The sequence below is a fragment of the Papio anubis genome, chromosome 4 (genome assembly GCF_008728515.1).
Source record: "Papio anubis isolate 15944 chromosome 4, Panubis1.0, whole genome shotgun sequence".
NCBI classification, from domain to species: domain Eukaryota; kingdom Metazoa; phylum Chordata; class Mammalia; order Primates; family Cercopithecidae; genus Papio; species Papio anubis.
This window is the reverse complement of record NC_044979.1, coordinates 129,504,238-129,526,199: the sequence shown is the minus strand read 5'-3', so window position 1 is coordinate 129,526,199 and position 21,962 is coordinate 129,504,238. Positions and strand designations below refer to the sequence as shown.

At 43.0% G+C, this 21,962-nt stretch overlaps 1 protein-coding gene across 4 annotated transcripts in view; it reads right to left on the bottom strand.

The window, feature by feature from the left end:
* Positions 1-8,221: 8,221 nt before the first annotated feature.
* LOC101000797 (S-adenosyl-L-methionine-dependent tRNA 4-demethylwyosine synthase TYW1) overlaps positions 8,222-21,962 on the bottom strand; it is a 256,556-nt gene continuing 242,815 nt past the window's right edge. For 3 of the 4 annotated variants that reach the window (XM_009202869.4, XM_021935762.2, XM_003895916.5), the window contains one exon: positions 8,222-9,426. In XM_009202869.4, coding sequence (XP_009201133.2) covers positions 9,205-9,426 — 222 coding nt within the window. In that variant the 3' untranslated portion in view covers positions 8,222-9,204. Of the gene's footprint in view, positions 9,427-20,445; positions 21,440-21,962 lie in introns of those variants that run through there. The other variant, XM_021935761.2, reaches the window with a different exon arrangement.

Below are 21,962 nucleotides of genomic sequence, written 5' to 3'. Positions count from 1 at the left end.
TTCATTCTTTTTTAAAAGCTTGAGATAAAATTCACATACCATAAGATTCACCCATTTAAAGTATACAACATTTCGGGGAGCTGGGCATGGTGGCTCATGCCTGTGAATCCCAGCACTTTGGGAGGCTAAGAAGGGTGGATCACTTGACGTCAGGAGTTCAAGACCAGCCTGGCCAACATGGTGAAACCCTGCCTCTACTAAAAATACAAAAATTAGCCAGGTGTGGTGGCACACACCTATAGTCCCAGTTACTCAGGAGGATGAGTCATGAGAATCGTCTGTACTCGGGAGGTGGAGGTTGTAGTGAGCCAGATTGCGCCACTCCACTCCAGCCTCAGTGACAGAGCCATACTCTATCTCAAAAAAAAAAAAAAAAGTGTACACAACAGTTTGGGGACTTTCAGTATATTCAGACTTGTGCCAACATCACAGTGCTCCCACATTCTAATTTTAGTCATTTGCATCTTTTCTTTTGTTCCTGGTGAGTCTAACTAGAGGGTTGCCAATTTTGTTGATCTTTTCAAAGAACGAACTTACTATAATTTCACAGATTTTTCTCTATTGTTTCCTTCTCTGTATTTATTTCCACTCTAATGTTTATTATTTTCTTCATTTTGTTTGCTTTGGGTTTCGTTTGCTCTTCTTTCTCTAGTTTCTTAAGGTAGAATGTTAGGTTACTGATTTGAGATATATCTTCTTTTCAGTGTAGACATTAACTAGAAATTTCCCTCTAAGCACTGATTTAGTAGTATTCCATAAATTGTGGTGTTTTTATTTTCATCCATCTCAAAGTATTTCCTAATTTCCCTGGATGATCTGTTTTTTGACCCATTGATTATTTAAGATTTTTAAAAATGTTTACATATTTGTGAATTTCTTACATTTTTTTCTGTCGTTGATTTCTAATTTCATCCCATTGGTTGCAGAACATAACTTGTATATTTTCAGTCCTTTTTAATTTACTGAGACTTATTTTATAGTCTAACATATAGTCTATTCTGGAATGTTCCATGTGCCCTTGAGAATAATGTATTGCTACGTGGAGTGTTCTGTTATGTCTATTAGGTGGAGTTAGTTTATAGTGTTGACCAAATCTTCCATTTCTTGCTGGTCTTCTGACCAGTCCACCTATCTATTATTGGAAGTGGGGGATGTAAGTCTGTATTATTGTGGCCTTTCTTGTATACATTCTATCAGATTTTGCTTTATATATTTTGGGGCTCTATTTTTACATGCATGTATGTTTATAATCATTGTATCTTTTTAGTAAATTTGTCCTCTTATCATTATAAAATGTCCTTTGCTTTTAGTAGCAATTTTATCTTAAAGTCTCTACATATTTTTTTCACGCCTGTAATCCCTGCACTTCGGGAGCCCAAGGCGGGTGGATAACGAGGTCAGGAGTTTGAGACCAGTCTGGCCAAGATGGTGAAACCCTGTCTCTACTAAAAATACAAAAATTGGCCGGGCATGGTGGCGTGCATCTGTAATCCCAGCTACTTGGGAGGCTGAGGCAGGAGAACTGCTTGAACCTGGGAGACGGTGGCTGCAGTGAACTGAGATCGTGCCACTGCACTCTAGCCTGGGTGACAGAATGAGACTCCATCTCAAAAAAAAAAAAAAAAAAAAAAAAAAAAAAAAGTCTCTACATATTTTTAATATTGCTATAGCCACTCCAGCTCTCTTTTGGTTACTGCTTTCATGGGATATCTTTTTCCCTCCTTTAACTTTCCACCTATTTGCCTTTGAATCTGAAGTGTATCTCTTATAGACAGCATATAGTTGGATTTTTAAACGATTTTATCATCTTTTTAAAATTTTAGATTCAGTGGGTACATGTGCAGGTTTGTTACAGGGGTATAGAGCACGACGCTCAGGTTTGAGGCATGATTAAACCCATCACCCAAGTAGTGAGCATAGTACTCAACAGGTTTGTTTTCAACCATTGCTCCCCTTCCTCCCTCCCCCATTTTGTAGTCCCCAGGGTCTATTGTCCCCATATTTATGTCCATGTGTACCAGTGAAAACAATGCAGTAATTGGTTTTCTGTCTCTGTATCAGCTCACTGAGTAATGGCCCCCAGCTTCATTCATGTTGCTGCAAAGGACATGATTCCATTCTGTTTTTATGGCTATGGGGTATTCCATGGTATATATGTACCACATTTTCTTTTTTTTCAGACGGAGTCTTGCTCTGTTGCCCAGGCTGGAGTGCAGTGCTGCAATCTCGGCTCACTGCAAGCTCCGCCTCCCGAGTTCACGCCATTCTCCTGCCTCAGCCTCCCGAGTAGCTGGGACTATAGGCATCCACCACCACGCCCAACTAATTTTTTGTACTTTCAGTAGAGACGGGGTTGCACCATGTTAGCCAGGATGGTCTCGATCTCCTGACCTTGTGATCCACCCACCTCAGCCTCTCTAAGTGCTGGGATTACAGGCGTGAACCACCACGCCTGGCCTTTTTTATTTTTTTTTGAGACGGATTTTTGCTCTTGTCGCCCAGGCTGGAGTGCAGTGGCATGATCTCAGCCCACTGCAACCTCCCCGTCCCGGGTCCAAGCGATTTTCCACCTCAGCCTCCTGAGTAGCTGGGATTACAGGCATCCACCACCATGCCCGGCGAATTTTTGTATTTTTAGTAGAGACAGAGTTTTACCATGTTGGCCAGGTGGCCTTGAACTCCTGACCTCAGGTTATCCACCTGCCTCAGCCTCCCAAAGTGCTGGGATTACAGACATGAGCCACCGTGCCCGGCCATCACATTTTCTTTATCCAATCCACTGTTAATGGGCATCTAGGCTAATTCCACGTGGTTTGTAATAGTGCCGCAATGAACACAGTTAATCCATTCTTTCATCTCTATCTTTTGATTGGGGTGCTTAATCCATCCACATGTACAGTAACCTATAAAGTAGAAGTAATGTCTGCAATTTTTACTATTTCTTTTTTTTTTGATGTCTTATGAGTATGCTGTTCTATTCCTCCACTGCTGTCATCTTTTGTATTCAACAGATATTTTCCATTGTATCTTTTAAAATTGTTATTTCCTTTACCGTATATATTTTAAATATATTCTCTTAGTGGTTAGCCTGGGAATTACAATCAGCATCTTAAAACAATCTCTTCTGGATTCATATCCACTTAATTTCAATAGTGGCAGTCAAGAGTCACTCCAATACACCTTTTATTCTCTCCTCACTCCCTTGTGCTATTATTATCATACAAATTACATCTCTATATATTATAAGCCCATCAACACAGTTTTATAATTATTGCTTTAGGCAGCTGTCCTTTAAAACAGAAAAGTTACAAATAAAACTGTTTATATTGTCTTTCATCATACTTACATAGTTATGCTTACTTCTGCTCTTTATTTCTTCATCTGAATGCAAGCTAATGTCTGGTGTTCTGGCTGGGCACGGTGGCTCATGCCTGTAATCCCAGCACTCTGGGAAGCCGAGACAGGTGGATCACCTGAGGTCCAGAGTTTGAGACCAGCCTGGCCAACATGCTGAAACCCCATCTCTACTAAAAATACAAAAATTATCCAGGTGTGGTTGCAGGCGCCTGTAATCCCAGCTACTCGGGAGGCTGAGGCAGGAGAATCGCTTGAACCCAGCAGACAGAGGTTGCAGTGAGTCGAGATCAGACCACTGCACTCCAGCCTGGGTGACAGAGCGAGACTGTCTCAAAAAAAAAAAAAAAAAAAAGTCTGGTGTCCTTATTAAAGCCTGAAAAAAATCCGTTTAGTACTTCTTTGGGGAAGGTCTGCTAATGACAAATTCTTTGTTTATCTGGCAATGTCTTCATTTCTCTATTAATTCTGAAAAAGGGTTTAACTAGATAGAAAATTTTTGGCTAACCATCTATTTCATCCTATCTTCTGGCCTCCATGTTTTCTGCTGAGAAGCCAGCTGCTAATTTTACTGAAGTTCAGTGGTTTATTTCGATAGATCATTTTCAGTTTGTGGTGAAATTCCGGTTGATTGTCAGAATTCTCAAATTGGTTTATTTTAGTTGTATGGCGCGTATTTTCATTGTTTTAGAGGGAGAGAGAGTTCACTGAGGTCCCCACTCTGCCTTTTTGGAACCGATCTTGTTTCATTTTAATGATTTAGGCAGCACATTTTAACATCTTATAAACCAACTTTCACTTCATAGTTATTTTTTTCCGAAAATTTCTTAACTATTGTCTGTTCGGCTAATTTTTCAGTTGAATGTTAGAATCATTTGCTTAAGCTCCAAAAAGAAATTCTGATAGAATTTGGGATGTTATTTTTCAAACAAATCACCTTCTTAGAACATTCAGGTTTCCCATTCGCTCCCTTTTTTTTTTTTTTTTTTTTTTTGAGATGGAGTCTCACTCTGTCCCCCAGACTGGGGTGCAGTGGCGCGATCTCGATCTCGGCTCACTGTAAGCTCTGCCTCCCGGGTTCACGCCATTCTCCTGCCTCAGCCTCCCAAGTAGCTGGGACTACAGGCACCCACCACCATGCCCAGCTAATTTTTTGTATTTTTAGTAGAGATGGGGTTTCACCGTGTTAACCAGGATGGTCTCGATCTCGTGACCTCATGATCCACCCGCCTCAGCCTCCCAAAGTGCAGAGATTACACGCGTGAGCCGCCGCACCTGGCCTCGCTCCCATTTTTATACTGTTCAGCAAACTTACTGAATGTTTTCACGTAGATTGCATTGTATTTTCCTTAGACATTTCAAATGTTCTGTTGTGACTGTGAACTGGGTTTAATGTGCTGTTACTTTAAATATGAATCAATACATCAGTATTTCCTGGGATGAAAGAAAAATACTCATTTAGGTACCTAAAGTTAATGGAATCAGAGGCCGGGCATGGTGGCTCACGCCTGTAATCCCAGCACTTTGGGAGGCTGAGGCGGGCAGATCACAAGGTCAGGAGATCAAGACCATCCTGGCTAACATGGTGAAACCCCGTCTCTACTAAAAATACAAAAAATTAGCCAGGCGTGGTAGCGGACGCCTGTAGTCCCAGCTACTCGGGAGGCTGAGGCAGGAGAATCACTTCAACCTGGAGGTGGAGGCTGCAGTGAGCCGAGTTGCACCACTGCACTCCAGCCTGGGCAACAGAGTGAAACCCCATCTCAAAAAAAAAGACCTGGTGACTTCAAGAAAGATAACACTTCTGTGCTACTTTGTCACTATCCCATCTCTTGACTTAATTTTATATATATATTTGGTATTTAGTATCTGTCCCCAGTACCTGGCACAGAGCTTTTGAAAACAATTAGCATACACAGATAGCCTCTTCAATCTCCAGGTGAATTTAGGATGAACTATATATGACATGGTGCTGTAAATTCTTCTACTTGTGGACTATTTTGGTGACCATCTTTCTGTCTCTGCAGTCTCTTAAGCAGATTGATGCATGTCACATTCAAGTTTGATTGTGTAATAAAACAGTTTTCTTTCTGTTCAAAAAAAAAAAAGAAAGAAACCCTTGCAATCTCCTGACTGACAGGGATGCTGGGTGTATCTTTTATCCTCATATTTGCTTTTTGACCCAGCTCCTGCCATCGAGCTCCAAATCTCTTGGAATGTCCTAGGTTACAGGAGCATCTTTTGTTCTAATGAAGTGGGCTTGCTCCTGGTGCGCTCCTGGATGGAGGCTGGCCACCAGAAGGACCAACATGATTAGAAGATCGGAACTTTCAGTCCCACCCCCAATCTGCCGGGATGCCTACATGATGAAGCTTCTGTAACAACCACTAACTATGGCACAAGGGAGCTTCCAGAGTGGTAAATACGTCAACATGCTGGGAGGGTGGCACAACTCAACTCCCCAGGGACAGAAGCTTCTGTGCCCAGGATCTTCCCAGACCTCGCCCTCTGTATCTTTTCATCTGCCTGTTCATTTGTATCCTTTAACATATCCTAATAAGCTAGGCGCGGTGGCTCAAGGCTGTAATCCCAGCACTTTGGGAGGCTGACGTAGGCGGATCACTTGAGGTCACGAGTTCAAGACCAGCCTGACCAACATGGTGAAATCCTGTCTGTACTAAAAATACAAAAATTAGCCAGGCATGGTGGCTCATGCCTGTAATCCCAGCTACTTGGGAGGCTGAGGCACAGGAATCGCTTGAACCCAGGAGGCAGAGGTTGTAGTGAGCTGAGATTGTACCACTGCATTCCGGTGTGGGCAATGGAGCAAGACTGTCTTAAAAAAGAATCCTAATAAATCAGCAATAGTAAGTGAATTGTTTTCTTGGATTGTGGGCTACTCTAGCAAATTACTGAACCTAAGAATGGGGTCCCTCTGACTTATAGAGGAAGAACCTCTGATTTATGCCCATGTCAGACAGAAGCTGTGGGTAACCTGGGGACCCCCTGCCTGCAACTGGTGTCTGAAGTGAGGCGCAGTCTTATGGGACTGAGCTTTTTTTTTTTTTTTGAGATGGAGTCCTGCTCTGTCACCCAGGCTACAGTGCAGTGGTGCAATTTCAGTTCACTGCAACCTCCACCTTTCAAGTTCAAGCCATTCTCCTGCCTCAGCCTTCTGAGTAGCCGGGATTACAGGTGCCCACCACTACATCCGGCAAATTTTGGTAATTTTAGTAGAGATGGGGTTTCACCGTGTTGGTCAGGCTGGTCTCCAACTCCCGACCTCAGGTAATCCGCCTGCCTCGGCCTCCCAAAGTGCTGGGATTACAGGCGTGAGCCAGGGTGCCCAGCCTTGGGACTGAGCTCTTAATTCATGGAGTCTTTGTTAATTCATTAGCATCAGAATTGAACTGAACAGCAGGATGCCCGGCTGGTGTCAGAGAATTGACTGGTGTAGGAAAAAGCCCCACAAATTTGGTGTCAGAAGTGAAGGACTGACTGGTGTGAGTATAGAGAGAAAAATGATTGGTTTTTCCTATATTTACTGATCCATGTAACAATACAGGAAAGTATTTTGATTCTACCATTTAGAATTAAGTATGGTGGGGCTGGGCGCAGTGACTCACGGCTGTAATCCCAGCACTTTGGGAGGCTGAGGTGGGCAGATCACAAGGTCAGGAGTTTGAGACCAGCCTGGCCAATATGGTGAAACTCCATCTCTACTAAAACTACAAAAATTAGCCAGGCGTGGTAGCAGACGCCTGTAATCCCAGCTACTCAGGAAGCTGAGGCAGGAGAATTGCTTGAACCCAGGAGGCGGAGGTTGCAGTGAGCTGAGATCACATCATTGCGCTCCGGCTTGGGTGACAGAGTGAGACTCCATCTCAAAAAAGAAAAAAAAAAAAAGAGAGAGAGAGAGAGAAATAAGTATGGTGGCTGGGTGTGGTGGCTCATGCCCGTAATCCTAGCCACTATGGGAGGATGAGGCGGGAGGATCTCTCGAGCTCAGGAGTTCAAGACCAGCCTGGGCAACATAGTGAGACCCTGTGTCTACAAAAAACATCAAAACAATGTAGCTAAGCTTGGTGTGCACCTGCAGTCCCAGCTACCCAGGAGGCTAAGGTAGGAGGACTGCCTGGGCCCAGGAGATTGAAGCTGCAGTGAGCCATGATTGTGCTACTGCACTCCAGCTTCAGCAACAGAGCAAGACTCTGTTGCAAAAAAAAAAAAAAAAAAAAAAAAAAAGGTGCCCAGTTTTCAACTGGGTAGGTAGATTATATATCTATGAATTTTAATTCAGCATAGAGGATAGAGTTACAAAAGGTGGGTCTAACAGGGTTTAGAACTGCAGGGCTGGCCGGGCACGGTGGCTCATGCCTGTAATCCTAGCACTCTGGGAGGCCGAGACAGGAGGATCACCTGAGGTCAGGAGTTCAAGACCAGCCTGGCCAACATGGTGAAATCCCATCTCTGCTAAAAATACAAAAATTAACCAGGCGTGGTGGTGCATGCCTATAATCCTAGCTATTTGGGAGGCTCAGGTAGGAGAATCACTAGAACCCAGGAGGCAGAGGTGACAGCGAGCCAAGATTACACCATTGCACTCCAGCCTGGGTGACAGCGAGACTCAGTCTCAAAATAAATAAAAAATTAATTAATTAATTAATTAAATAACTGAAAGAGTATAATTGGATTGGTTTTCGCACAAAGGATAAATGCTTGCGGGGATGGAGACCCCATTCTCCATGATGTGCTTATTACTCATTGCATGCTTGTATGAAAACATCTCACGTACCCCATAAATATATGCACCTACTATGTACCCACAAAAATTAGAATAAAAATTCAAAAAAAAGAAAACTCATGCTGTAAGTCTTTATAAAAGATTGTTTTACTAATTCAATTTTTGCATAAAAGACTGTTAAAAGAACTTGCTAACTTGAAAACAATTTTGAGTATTTATGATCCTTCCAATTTGAAAACGGCTGAACCTGAAAGAACAGATTGTGCAAAGCAGCGAGGGCCACAGGAGCGAAAGACGACGGAGACCCGCCATCTGGTTGTGATATGAGGCCCGGACAGTGACTTCCTAAACAAAAACAAATAATCCTCTTCAGTCCAAAGTGTGTTGGTGAGACTAATGACTCCCTGCCCTCACATGGCCACTCCTCTTATAGCAGACAGCTTCGCTCCGCTGCAGCCCTGCGGTCTGCAGTAATTTACACGGGAATGAGATGAGATCTAGCAGTTTTAGATCCGATGCAATTTTGTGAAGGGTTGGTAATAAGCCAAAACTCAGTCTATGCAGTATTTAAAAATAATTGAGAGTTGTGACAACTTCGATTCTTTTCAGGAGGTGCTGTCTTAAGATAGAGGAAAGGGATCAAGCTCTTATCTTAGAAGGCGCAGACGCGTTTAGCTCAGGGTAGTGGAATTCAATGCTAAGTGGCTGCTCCGTGAAATCCAAGGGCCCAGTAAGAGGAAGAAGCCCAGAGATTTCTGCCTTGTCTGACACTCTCGGGACTGGCATTCTGGCAGCTCTTACAAGTCATAATACAAAACGATCAGTTAAATTCTAATAATGACCATGTAGTTCCTCCCCAAAATAATTTTCCTCTTAGAAGTAAAATCAGGAAAGGGGCTGAGTTCTGAAAAGAAACACTGGGGCTATGGCCCAGGCCCCCTGAGTGTGGATGCTGTCCCCCGTGTCCCCGTGTTTACTGCCTTATCATCTCCTTTGTGTGAAAGTATAATTTATGTAATTCGTCCTTGGAAGAATCACAGTGGTGTTCAAGAAACTTTTGAGGCCATCCAAGTTTTTGTCCTTCAGTACCTTGAAATCAGATAATCTCAACATCCAGAAATAGCCTTTGATTTGTTCTTTCTCTGATGTCTTGTGTCCTTGGGATCAAAGCCTCTTTCATTGGCACCAAATAATGCCCAGTGAGGAGTTCTGGCCATATAATCCTTTGCGCTGAACGTTTTTGATCCACCACTATCTTCATATTCCTGGATGAGCTCCTGGAAGCGGTTATAATCGATCCACGTCCACCATTCACCACCAATTTTAAACTGGAAAGAAAAAAATGTGTCAAGTCAAGACAGAAGTAAAAACATCCCTAGGAAAAAAAATGAATGCTTTTAAAAATCATGAACAAGTCTGATCTTTTCTATCACATCAAAAAAAACAAAAACAAACACAAAAAAACCTCTTTCATGGTCCAGACATGACTTCCTATCAAAGCAAGATGCGCTACAACCACAGGAGAGCTTCCTTTGCTGGGCCCCAAAGACAAGTCAAGTTTATCTCGAGCAGTCAAGCAGTCACGCTGACACAGGGTTAAATGTTTCGGTGTTACCATGTGGCTAATTCAAACTCACTCTAATTCCTGCTGTTGCCGCTTATGATCGGTTACAAAACAAATTTTCAAGGCTGTGTTAACAGCACCTCGTGGAATCCTTTTTAGACTCAACTTGGCTTGAGGTATTAGTGAAGGTTTTATCAATAACTTCTAATTCAAAAATGCTAACTAAATGACTCAAACTAGCTTTTCTGGCCTAACATGGATACGATATCTCATTAGTGGAAAGCCTGAAGAATTTCAGTTCAGTAAGAGGGGATAATCCAATTTGTACTCTCTTAAGAAAATTGCTTCTCAAAAGTCACGGTGGAATAATGACCTGGAATGAAGAAAACAGAAAGTTGAAGAGGCTCGTAAGGAAATACTAATTGAACTGTGAAGGCTTTTAATTCAAAGCATTTGTTTGGCATTCATTTGTGTAAATGTATTAACTAATACGCTGATACCTGACTCAAAAACAGACAAGTACTTGTCATGCCACTGTCTCTTTTAAAAAACTCTGACTGACGGCTGGGCACGGTGGCTCATGCTTGTCATCCCAGCACTTTGAAAGGCCGAGGCGGGTGGATCACCTGAGGTCAGGAGTTCAAGACTAGCCTGGCCAACATGGTAAAACCCCATCTCTACTAAAAATACAAAACTTAGCCGGGCGTCGTGGTGTGTGCTTATAATCCCAGCTACTTGTGAGGCTGAGGCAGGAGAATCGCTTGAACCCGGGAGGTGGAGGTTGCAGTGAGCCAAGACCATGCCACTGCACTCTAGCCTCAGTGACAAGAGTGAAACTTCGTCTCAAAAATAAAAATAAAAAAACTCCAACTAACCAAATGAACTAAGGAACAATTTCCTGCTCTAGCCACAAAAAAAAAAAAAAAAAGAGAAAAGAAAATATATAGGCTCCTGAATTTAGAATATTAAAATATGCTGAATTTAAATGACATCTGATTTTTTACCCACTAGCTAAGAGCTTTCTAGGGGGAAAATGCTGACTGTGTGGAAAAGTTTAATTACTCTAAGAATTAGAAGTTTTCTTGTAATAAGACCATTCTTGGAAATGATGCCTCAAGGGCTCTGTGAACTCTGCAACCCACGATGTAAAATTTATATCTCACCATCATTTTCTCTCCCGAGACAGACTGTCCCTGAAGTGTTGTCTATTGTTGTGGAAGCAATCACTGTCATTCCCAGGCACTGAGCCTCAAAAATTGCAGTCAAAGGTGACCTCCTTTTCCCTGGCCCCTCACACCTCCATCGATTCTCCCTGGGCAGCACTTTTGCTGCCAGAGGCGTGACTTGGTCACGCAGGCCCTTCCTCTGGGCCGCGGCCACCGTCTTCCAGCTGACTGACTTTCTGATTCCAGCTGTGGCTTCTTTCAACTTCCCACAGACGGCCTGAGACTGTGCCGACAGCAGAAATGATTCCGGATTCCCATGATCCTGAATGTAAAGTCTGAGTATCAAATCTGCATCTCTTCATGAGCTGTGGCCCTCTCAGGTGACACCCATGCTGTTCCCTCTGTCTAACTCACACATCCTTCATCCTTTGCTCTGGGAAGTCTTCCTAAATCCTGTGAGTTCGGTTGCAGTGAGATAGTTCCCGTGTTAGACAGTTTCTGTCAGTTTTCCGGCCACAGGACCTCACTGTCCTGAATGTCCACAGACACTATAATGGCCCCTGCATTTTCCTCCTGCATTCCACCCCACCACACCTGCTGGCTCTGTGAATATATGAACTTAACAACATATGCCGTCACCCAGGACATGCGAGGGCCCAGCCCTTCTTCCTCACCTCTTAACAAAGGTAGAAAAGCATAGAAAGAATCAAAATTCCACCCTTTCTACTGACATCTTGAGACACGATGGGATTTTGCTGCTACTGGCTCCACAGAGTGGAAGGGACTGCTTCACCGTGTATTCGTGACAGAGGCACGACACTCACCCTTGACCGAGCCTGGGGTGACTGACATGACATTAACATGTAATTCAACATGTATGACAGTCAAATGAGGCCAAAAATGATGATCCATCCATCAACATGGGCCAACTGGGCCAACTATGGACCTGGTCTAGTCACATACATTTCGAAAATTATTAATACAACATAGCATGTATAGTGAGTGAGGTTATGTACACGGCACTTGGGGAATACAGGGACATGTGCGATAAATCACACAAGCTTGGCCCTGTAGAGGAGTCTTTTTGGGGATCCCAGCGTTGCTTGCTGAAAGAAAGAGATGATCATACTCTCTTCTTCCCTATTTGTGTCCCTTTGGTGTTTCGATTTCTAGGTCTGAAGTCTGACCCCTCCGGTTCATAATCCTGATGCTCCTTCACCCTCAAACTCTAACATGATCATTTGCCATGGGTGTTCTAACAGAAAGGATTAGTTTGAGCAATACAATAGGCAATTTTTTTTTTAACCATACCTACAGTCAAAAATATACTTTATATCTCGATCTAATACACGCAAATATACACACACAAGCTGGGAATACAACTTTCACAAAACTGCAGGCAATGCATTTCATACTGCTGGCTGCAACTCACAAAACCAACTTCCTAACTTCTAATGCAGTTTGAAAACTTCTGCACTAAAAGATCTGGTTTCTTCTGACTCTAAAACTCTACTCTGGTTTAAAATGGAAGAAATCTCAGTTGCACAGGTAGGACAACTGTAAGCTAAAATCTGACAACTTACTGCCCTGATTCCCAAAGGCTAAAAAAACTAACTGGAAGACCAAGTAAATGCTGGACAAAGCAGGAGTATTAGCTCAGGCTGCTGTAACAAAATGCCATAGTGTGGGTGGCTGAAACAACAGAAAATTATTTTCTCACAGTTCTGGAGGCTGGAATTCCAAGGTTCTGGCTAACTCAGTTTCTGGTGAGGGCTCTCTTCCTGTCTTTGCAGGCGGCTGCCTTCTTGCTCTGTCCCACATGGCCTTTCCTTGGTACATGTACATGGAAAGTGAGTGAGCAAGTGACTTGAGCCTTCTCATGTCTCTTCTTCTTCTTCTTTTTTTTTTTTTAAGAGATAGGTTCTCACTCTAACACCCAGGCTGGAGTGCAGTGGTGCAACTATAGCACACTACAGCCTCAATCATGTGGGCTCAAGCCATCCTCCCACCTCAGCCTCCTGAGTAGCTGAGACTACAGGTACATGTCACCACGCCCAGCTAATTTTAAAATTTTCTGTAGAGAAAGGGTCTAGCTATTTTGCCCAGGCTGCTCTTGAACTCCTGGCCTCAAGTGATCGTCCCACCTTGATTTCCCAAAATGCTAGGATCACAGGGGTGAGCCACCGCACCCAGCCCTGATGTCTCTTCTTATAAAGACACTGATCCTATCAGATCAAGGCTTACCCTTATAACCTCATTTAATCCCAGTTGCTTCCTTTGAAACCCCATCTCCAAATACAGCCGCACTGGGAGTTAGGACCTCAACCTATGAATCTGGGAGGGGGGCCACAAACATTCAGTCCTTAAGAGTAAGTTATTCTGAAATGAATGGAGCCACTAGACCCAAAAGACAAAACTGAACCACATGTGCCTCCTCTCAGGGGCAATCTGAGACGAATCATACTGAATAATCACAGCTCAGAAAAAATCAAAGTGTTCCATGTAAAAGGCAGAAGCTGAAAGAGCAAAATTTGGTATGATTGACACACAAACAGCGCTGAGAGACAGCTGCATAAACAGAGGCATGAAACCCCAAATTGTAAAATCTGAGGTTAAGTATCCTGAGACATGAGGTCACCCTGCTAAAAGAATCCCTCAAATCCAACAGTAAGGGAAGAACGGAATCTATGCAGAATTACAAATAAACTCAAAAGGTCATAGATGATCTTAAAAACACATAAGCACAATAAGCTACAGCCTGACTTAATAAAGCCAGGCTACTAAGGGTCTGTGGCCTTGCTGGTTAGATGAGGCATTGCAGGTTCCCACTCTCTGCGAGAACCAAACTGCTGTACAAAGGGTCTTGTTCTCCTTATGTTCTCATCTTTCACAAAGGGAGAATTTCACTAAACAATAATAACAGCATAAGTTCTCTGTTAGTGTAAATGTTTAAAAAGATTCTATTAAAGATGGTAGATTAAACGCATGCATTTGCTATTACTTCCTCTTGAAACCCCACTAAAATGACAGTAAGAACATTTAAAAAAGACATATAACATAAAAATAAAGCTATCGGGAGAGGAGAAAACAGTGCTGGACTTTTAGAAGCTGAAAAGATGATGGGTGAGCAAACTGGTTTAGCAGACCCAAGAGAGCTGAATCCTAAGCTAACAAATAGAGAAATCCAAGATTCAGCACAATTTATGCTTTAGAATTCCTCAAAGGCTCAGAAACTGGCTGCACCAGTCCCCCCGTCAGGAAGCATGGATTGAGGAGGTACCAAACCCACTCCCCACCAAAAACCCAAAGGCAGGTTTATATTCTGTTTAAGACATGATTAGAATCTCAAGTTCCTGACCTCCCTGCACATATTCACAGCTGAGCACCTACCCACTCCATGCCCTGACAGATGCTTGGAGGTTTCTTCTCAGAAGACAATTCAGAAGGGATCTATGGTCTGTGGGACAGGAGGTATAGCTGAGGGCAGGGCTGCCGTAATAAAACTATTCCCTTTCCGTTTCTGGACCACCAGGGACCACTGCAAGCTGCAGAAAATGAGAAGACCCTACTGACCAGCCCAAGAAGACAGATTGCAAGATACTGAGGTTGGGATTCCCTGAGGATATGACTCGGTAGATCACGCCAAGATAGAGTCAAGCCCATACTCGTAGGGTGCTCTTTATTTATTATTATTTTTATTTATTTATTTTTGAGATGGAGTCTTGCTCTGTCGCCCAGGCTGGAGTGCAATGGCACAATCTCGGCTTCACTGCAACCTCCGCCTCTCTGGTTCAAGCAATTCTCCTGCACCAGCCTCCCAAGTAGCTGGGATTATAGGTGTGCACCACCATGCCTGGCTAATTTTTGTATTTTTTGAAGAGATGGGGTTTCAACATGTTGGCCAGGCTGGTCTTTAGTCTCCCACTTTCAAATACAAGCATATAACCAATGACCATCAGCCACCTCAGAAAAACTTCTAACATGATAGAGGGATAAAAATAAAAAGAGGCCGGGAGTGGTGGCTCACGCCTGTAATCCCAGCACATTGGGAGGCCCAGGCAGGCAGATCACCTGAGGTCAGGAGTTCGAGACCAGCCTGGCCAATACGATGAAACCCTATCTCTACTAAAAATACAAAAAACAGCCGAGTGCAGTTGCAGGCGCCTGTAATCCCAGCTACTTGGGAGGCTGAGGCAGGAGAATCACTTGAACCCAGGAGGTGGAGGTTGTAGTGAGCTGAGATCACGCCATTGCACTCTAGCCTAGGTGACAGAGCAAGACTCCGTCTCAAAAAATAAACAAACAAACAAAAAGAAAAACATAAACTGAGCCTATGCAGGGAGAAAATGACACAAACAAAAACCAACTAAACTGAAACAACTATTATTAATATCCTTAAAGAAATGAAAGAAAATACTGCATCCATTTTAAAACTATGCTATAAAAGGAACATTGAAATAATTTTTAAAAGACCATAGATTTTTAAAATATGGGAGCATAAATGAAGGACTCACAAGAAAGTTAAGAAACAAAATTAAGAACATTTTCTAGAGTGTAGAGCAAAAAAGAAAAATAGAACATAGGAAAGAAAAGGTGTTTTAATTTAATTTTAATTTTTATTATGTTTTTTAAGATAGAGTCTCACTCTGTCACCCAGGCTGGAGTGCAATGGCGTGATCTCAGCTCACTGCAACCTCTGTATCCCAGGTACAAGAGATTCTCCTGCCTAGGCCTCCAGGGTAGCTGAGACTACAGGCATGTGCCACCATGCCTGGCTAATTTTTTGTATTTTTAGTGGAGACGGGGTTTCACCATATTGGCCAGGGTGGTCTTGAACTCCTGACCTCAGGTGATTCACCTGCTTGGCCTCCCAAAGTGCTGGGATTATAGGCGTGAGCCACTGCACCTGGCAGAAAAGATTAAAAAAAAAATATTAAAGAACTAGTTCATAAGATCCAATTTAAAACTTTTCTTTTTAGTAGTTCTAGACAGAAAGGAGAAAAAAAAAATAGAAGAGAGGATATATTCATTGAAATAATTCTGGAAATGTTAAGAAGTGAAGGACATGAGTTTCCACATTAAAGGTGTCTACAATGGATAAAACCAGACACACCGTCTGAGGCACATTACAGTGAAATTTCAAAACAATGAAGACAAAGAGAAAATCTAATGAGAAACACATGGTCATACACAGAGGATTAAGAATCTGAATGCCTTTTGAGTTCTCAATTACTGCAAGGAAAGCTGAAAGACAGTAGGTCCAACCTCAAAGGGGGAATAGTTTCCAGCCAAGAATTCTATATCCAAATCAAGTGTGTAGGGAGAATGAAAACACGTTTAAACATTTAAGGCCTTGAAAAGTTGTACTTTTCACATACCAGTTTCTTAGGAATCTCCTAGAAGTTGCATTTCCCGTAAATGAAGGAGTAACTTTAGGAAACATGGGATCCCAGAAACATTTCACTCAAGACAGAGCTGGTGATCCCAGGAAAACAGCTGTGAACTAGGTGGTAGAGAGTGAACTGTCCAAGGTAGGTAGATAAGAAAGTGTCCCTGCAGAGACTTCTTCAAAAAGAGGAACCTGATAGCAAATCCAACAAATCTGAAAGTCTGAGAGGCAATATATTTGAGATGGCAGAGAGTTGTTAGCAAAAGAACACAGAAATCTAGATGAAGAAAATAATAAAAGTTAACCAAAGGTGGCGCTGGAACAAATAGCAATTGCAGGAGATGGCATGGCTTGGCCGTGAACAGTGTTCACATGGTTATAATAAAGCAAAAAACCAATCATCTAAATAAAAATCTGGTATGTGTATGATAGGAGGGTGGGGGAATGGGAAAGGATGTTCCAGGAGGAGGCAGAAGCAAGCTCAAGCCTCATCTTCCACGGTACACAGTAAAGAGATAAGAAGTGGCCAGGCATGGTGGCTCATACCTGTAATTGCACTTTGGGAGGCTGAGGTGGGTGGATCATTTGAGGTCAGGAGTTCAAGAACAGCCTGGCCAACAAGGTGAAACACCGTCTCTACTAAAAATATAAAAACTGGCCAGGTGTGGTGGTGGGCTCCTGTAGTCCCAGCTACTCGGGAGGCTGAAGCAGGAGAACTGGTTGAACCTAGGAGGCGGAGGTTGCAGCGAGCTGAGATTGCACCACTGCACTCCATCCAGCCTGGGGGACAGAGCGAGACTCCGCCTCAAAAAAAAAAAAGAGAGATAATAAGCAAAATGGTGAACTGGGGGTGCAGGGGCGAGCAGCTACGTATGCTATTTAGAGATACAGAGATAAATACCAAATGAATCACCTAGAAAATCTGAAAGTTTTTTTGCTTGAGAGGGGGAAATGGAGGTGTGTTTGTGTTTGAGGAAGGTACAAGGAACTGCTGTTTTTTGTTTTTGTTTTTAATAAACTTGGACTTTTAAACTGTCCACATAGAATTTTGACAAAACTAAAAATAAGGTTTAAAATAGTGGTGACTGTATCCATCCAAGAAAGGAAAAAGCACATCAACAACCTCAGCCAAAAAATGTAGGGCAGAGGAAAGGAGAGGACTAGCAGGCAAACAGTAGTGACGAATCCTTGTGAAGTGTCCTACTGCGTACTAGGTGCTATGTTTGGTTCTCTATCTTGTGTAATCCACATAACAAACATGTTGTAGTTACATTCCTATCTTTAGAATGAGAGCAAAAGTCCAAAAAAAGCTAGGTGATAGATGTGCTTAGGACATATCCTCAGGAAGTAGAAGGGCCAAGATTCAAATTGGAAGGTGTTAAAGAGACGTGGCCATTACATGATCCCATGCTACTGGTAGCTTTCAAACTGGAAAATGACAGAACTAATAGTCATGTCTTTCAAATATTTCTCAAGGAAACTGCAGAGAGAGGATTTTTGTTTTGTTTTGTTTTGTTTTAGAGACAGGGTCTTCCTCTGTCGCCCAGACCGGAGTGCAGTGGTGCAATCATAGCTCACTGCAGCCTCAACTTCTTGGGCTCAAGGATCCTCCCTCCTCAGTCTCTGGAATAGCTGAGACTACAGGTGCATGACACCATATCTGGCTAATTTGTTAATGTTTTGTTGAGAGACAGTCTTGCTATGCAGCCCAGGATGGTTTTGAACTCCAGGGCTCAAGCAATTCTCTTACTTCAGCCTCTTGAAGTGCAGGGAGTACAGATGTGAGTCACCTCACCTGGCCGAGAGTTGGTTTCATTTTTTGTTTTATTTTGTTTTATCCCTGGACTTATTTGTGTGCAATATCTTTAAGTTAACTCCCTTTGTTTAACTTATCTAAAACTTACAGAAAACAGTGTATATTCCAAATTCTTTTTTTTTTGGGGGGGGGTGAGGGGGACGGAGTCTCACTCTGTTGTCTAGGCTAGAGTGCAGTGGCACAACCTCAGCTCACTGCAACCTCTTCCTCCCAGGTTCAAGAGATTCTCCTGTCTCAGCCTCTGGAGTAGCTGGGATTATAGGCATGCATCACCAAGCCCGGCTAATTTTTGCATTTTTAGTAGAGACAGGGTTTCGCCATGTTGGCCTGGCTGGTCTCAAACTCCTGACCTCAGGTGATCCGCCCACCTCGGCCTCCCAAAGTGCTAGGATTACAGGCATCAGCCACCACACCCAGCCTATATCCCAAATTCTTAAGGTACTTCAACTTCTCTGGGCATTCAGTCTAAACAATGAGCGCACTGAGAAGCCTACTGTCTGTTAATTATTTCTCTACTCAAGTACAGCACAAGAGAGGCCTTAGGCAAACAAGGGGAGCCAAAAGCTTTTTATGCAGACCTCTAGTCAGTGTGCTCTGCCTTTGATCTGTTTGATTTTATTTACAAGCTTCCATCTCTTCTCAGAAAATAATAACTAAAAAAATAAAACTGCCACAGTGAAGGATATTCTCCTCCCATTACATGAACTAGTTCCTAACAGTTACAGGCAACAGGTTGCAGACGAAGAACCCATCAGTTTCCCTTGTAACTTCTCCATAGACTCATCTATATGGGAGATCCAGTCACCTCAAACTCAAAATGTCACAAACAAAAAATCTGTATCATTTGGCTGGCTCCCAGTCACTGTCTCAAACCAGGTTCTGCTGAAAGTTGTTCCAGCTTTTGTTATAAATACTGCAGAGTCACTGAAAAAGTTCTAATCATACAAAGGTCTCATAGTTCTATACATTCAAGAGTTGAAATAAGAAGGAAATCCTATATCTGAGCTGAAAAAAGAGCACCCCACAAGCTATTTATTAGCATCAACATTGGAGGCAGTTTGTGTGACTATTCCTCCACGTAACACTATACCAGTCTTTATTTAAAAAGCAAATAGTCAGAACCTTTACAAAAAAGCCTTTATTAAGAAACTGCTTGATATGGTTTGGCTCTGTCCCCACCCAAATCTCATCTTGAATTGTAGTTCCCACCATTCCCATGTGTTGTAGGAGGGACCGGGTGGGAGGTAATTGAATCATGAGGGTGGGCCTTTCCTGTGCTGTTCTTGAGACAGTGAATAAATCTCACAAGATCTGATGGTTTTATGAAGGGGAGTTTCCCTGCACAAGTTCTCTTCTCTTGTCTGCCACCACGTGAGACGTGCCTTTCATCTTCCGCCATGAATGTGACGGCATCCCAGCCACGTGCACTGTGAGTCCATTCAACCTCTTTTTTCTTATAAATTACCCAGTCTGGGGTATGTCTTTACCAGCGGCGTGAGAACAGACTAATACACGGCTATAGGCAAGGCACAATTCTAGATGCTTTTTATACTTCACTTCATTTAGCCATCACAATCACTCCAGAAAACAGAGCTACTCCCATATTGCAGTTAAGAATGAGAAATGGTGAAATGAGGATGGGAAAACACATACACCAGTGCAAAGTTCAGGGGCCCCCAAGACCACCTCCAGATTTAACGGTTTGCTAGAAGGACCCCCAGAACTCTCTGAAAGCTGTTATATTCATGTATGTTTTATTATAGCATAAGGACACACATTAATGCTAACTGAGGGAACAGGCACGTGGGACCGAGTCTAGGAGAATTCCATGCTTGGAACTTCCAGCTGTCCTACCGCAGAGGGGTTATAGACACAGCTGACTTCTCCCAGCAGGGATGTGTGATGATATGCATAGAGTGCTGCCAACCTTGGAAATGCACCTGAGTCTTGGTGTCCAAAGATTTTACTGCGGCTCAGTCACCTAGACACGGTTGATTGCCACATGTCTGACCTTAATTTCTGGCCCCTCCAGAGGTTGAGCCAATAACTGCATGGCCCAAAGCCCCAACCATATGAAATCATTTGGTTGGCAGAGAATATCTGGTGTGGGGGCTGGGCATGGTGGCTCATGCCTGTAATCTCAGCACTTTGGGCAGCTGAGGTGGGAGGATCACCTGAGGTCAGGAGTTTGAGACCAGCCTGGCCAACATGGTGAAACCCCGTCTCTACTAAAAATACAAAAATTAGCTGGATGTGGAGGTGCACACCTGTAATCCCAGCTACTTACAAGGCTGAGGCAGGAGAATCACTTGAACCTGGGAGGTGGAGGTTGCTGTGAGCAGAGATCATGCCACTGCACTCCAGCATGGGCAACAGAGTGAGACGCCATCTCAAAAACAACAACAACAACAACAAAAAAGAGAGTATCTGGTGTGGCCCAAGGCCTATAAATAAACAAAGGTACTCTTATCAGGCAGGACATTCCAAGGGCTTAGAGATTACCTCCTAAAAGCTGAGGGCAAGGTCAGCCCTTTGTTTGGGTAAAATTCATCTATCCCCACAATCAGATTTCAAAGGCCATATATAATAGACAAAAATGGAATAAAACAAAAATAAAAAAGAGCACTAATGCAAAACGAATCATTCATATTATTTTCATTTCTACACTCAAGGGCTTTTATGTGATCTTAGTGTCAATTATTATTTTCTAGATGGGTCTTCCAAACATACAATCACACTTACAAGCCAAACAGCAGGGGAAGTACTAGTGAAAGGAAAGAAGAGCGGCTGCCGGACCTTCTCACAACTCAAAATTAATGTTAACTGCATGGGAGTAGAGGAAGTCCAGGGGTAGTCTGAGGGAGAAGTGATTTTGGAATACTGAGGGGTGACTTTTAGACTACAAAAAAAGAGTGTTACTGTAACTGCCCAGTGGGTTCACCTTGCCCACTGCCTAGACAGAGCCAATTTATCAAGACAGGGGAATTGCAATGGAAAAACAGTAATTCACACAGAGCCAGCTATGCGGGAGGCTGGAGTTTTATGATTACTCAAATCGGTGTCCCTGAGCATTCAGGGAGCAGAGTTTTTAAGGACAACTTGGTGGGTGGGGGGAAGCCAGTGAGCCAGGAGTGCTGATTGGTCAGAGATGAAATCACAGGGAATTGACGATGTCCTCTTGAGCTGAGTCAGTTCCTGGGTGGGGGCCACAAGATCAGATGAGCCAGTTTATCCAGCTGGGTGGTGCCAGCTGATCCATCAGCAAGGTCTGCAAAATTTCTCAAGCGCTGATCTCAGGGACAGTTTAGGGAGGGTCAGAATCTTGTAGCCTCCAGCTGCATGGCTCTTAAACACTAACTTCTAATTGTGTGGCTAATTTCTTAGTCTTACAAAGGCCATCTGGTCCCTAGGCAAGAAGGAGGTTTGTTTTAGGAAAGGGCTGTTACATCTTTGTTTTAAATTATAAACTATAAATTATAAACTAAGTTTACAATTATAAACTATAAACTATAAATTATAAACTAAGTTCCTCCCAAAGTTAGTTCAGTCTACGCCCAAGTATGAACAAGGACAGCTTGGAGGCTAGAAGCAAGACAGAGTTGGTTAGGTGAGATCTCTTTCACTGTCGCAGTCATAATTTTCAATGGTGGTTTCATTACAGTGGTATCTTTTGAACTTCCCAGATTTATTGAAATTTGTTCTTGCTGGTTGTAGCTACAACTGTATAGTTTCTTCTTTGGGTAAGAAGAGGTAGAGATCACAAGGGCAGAGTTGAGATCACCTGTAATGATGGAATGCTGACAGCTGTTGCCACCCTCTTCTGAGTTTACTGGTAATAAGTAGGATTCACATGGTAACAGTTGCCTGTGGAACCGTTTTGAGAGACAAAACTATAACCAAAAGATTACATTCTCGATATATCCAAGTGC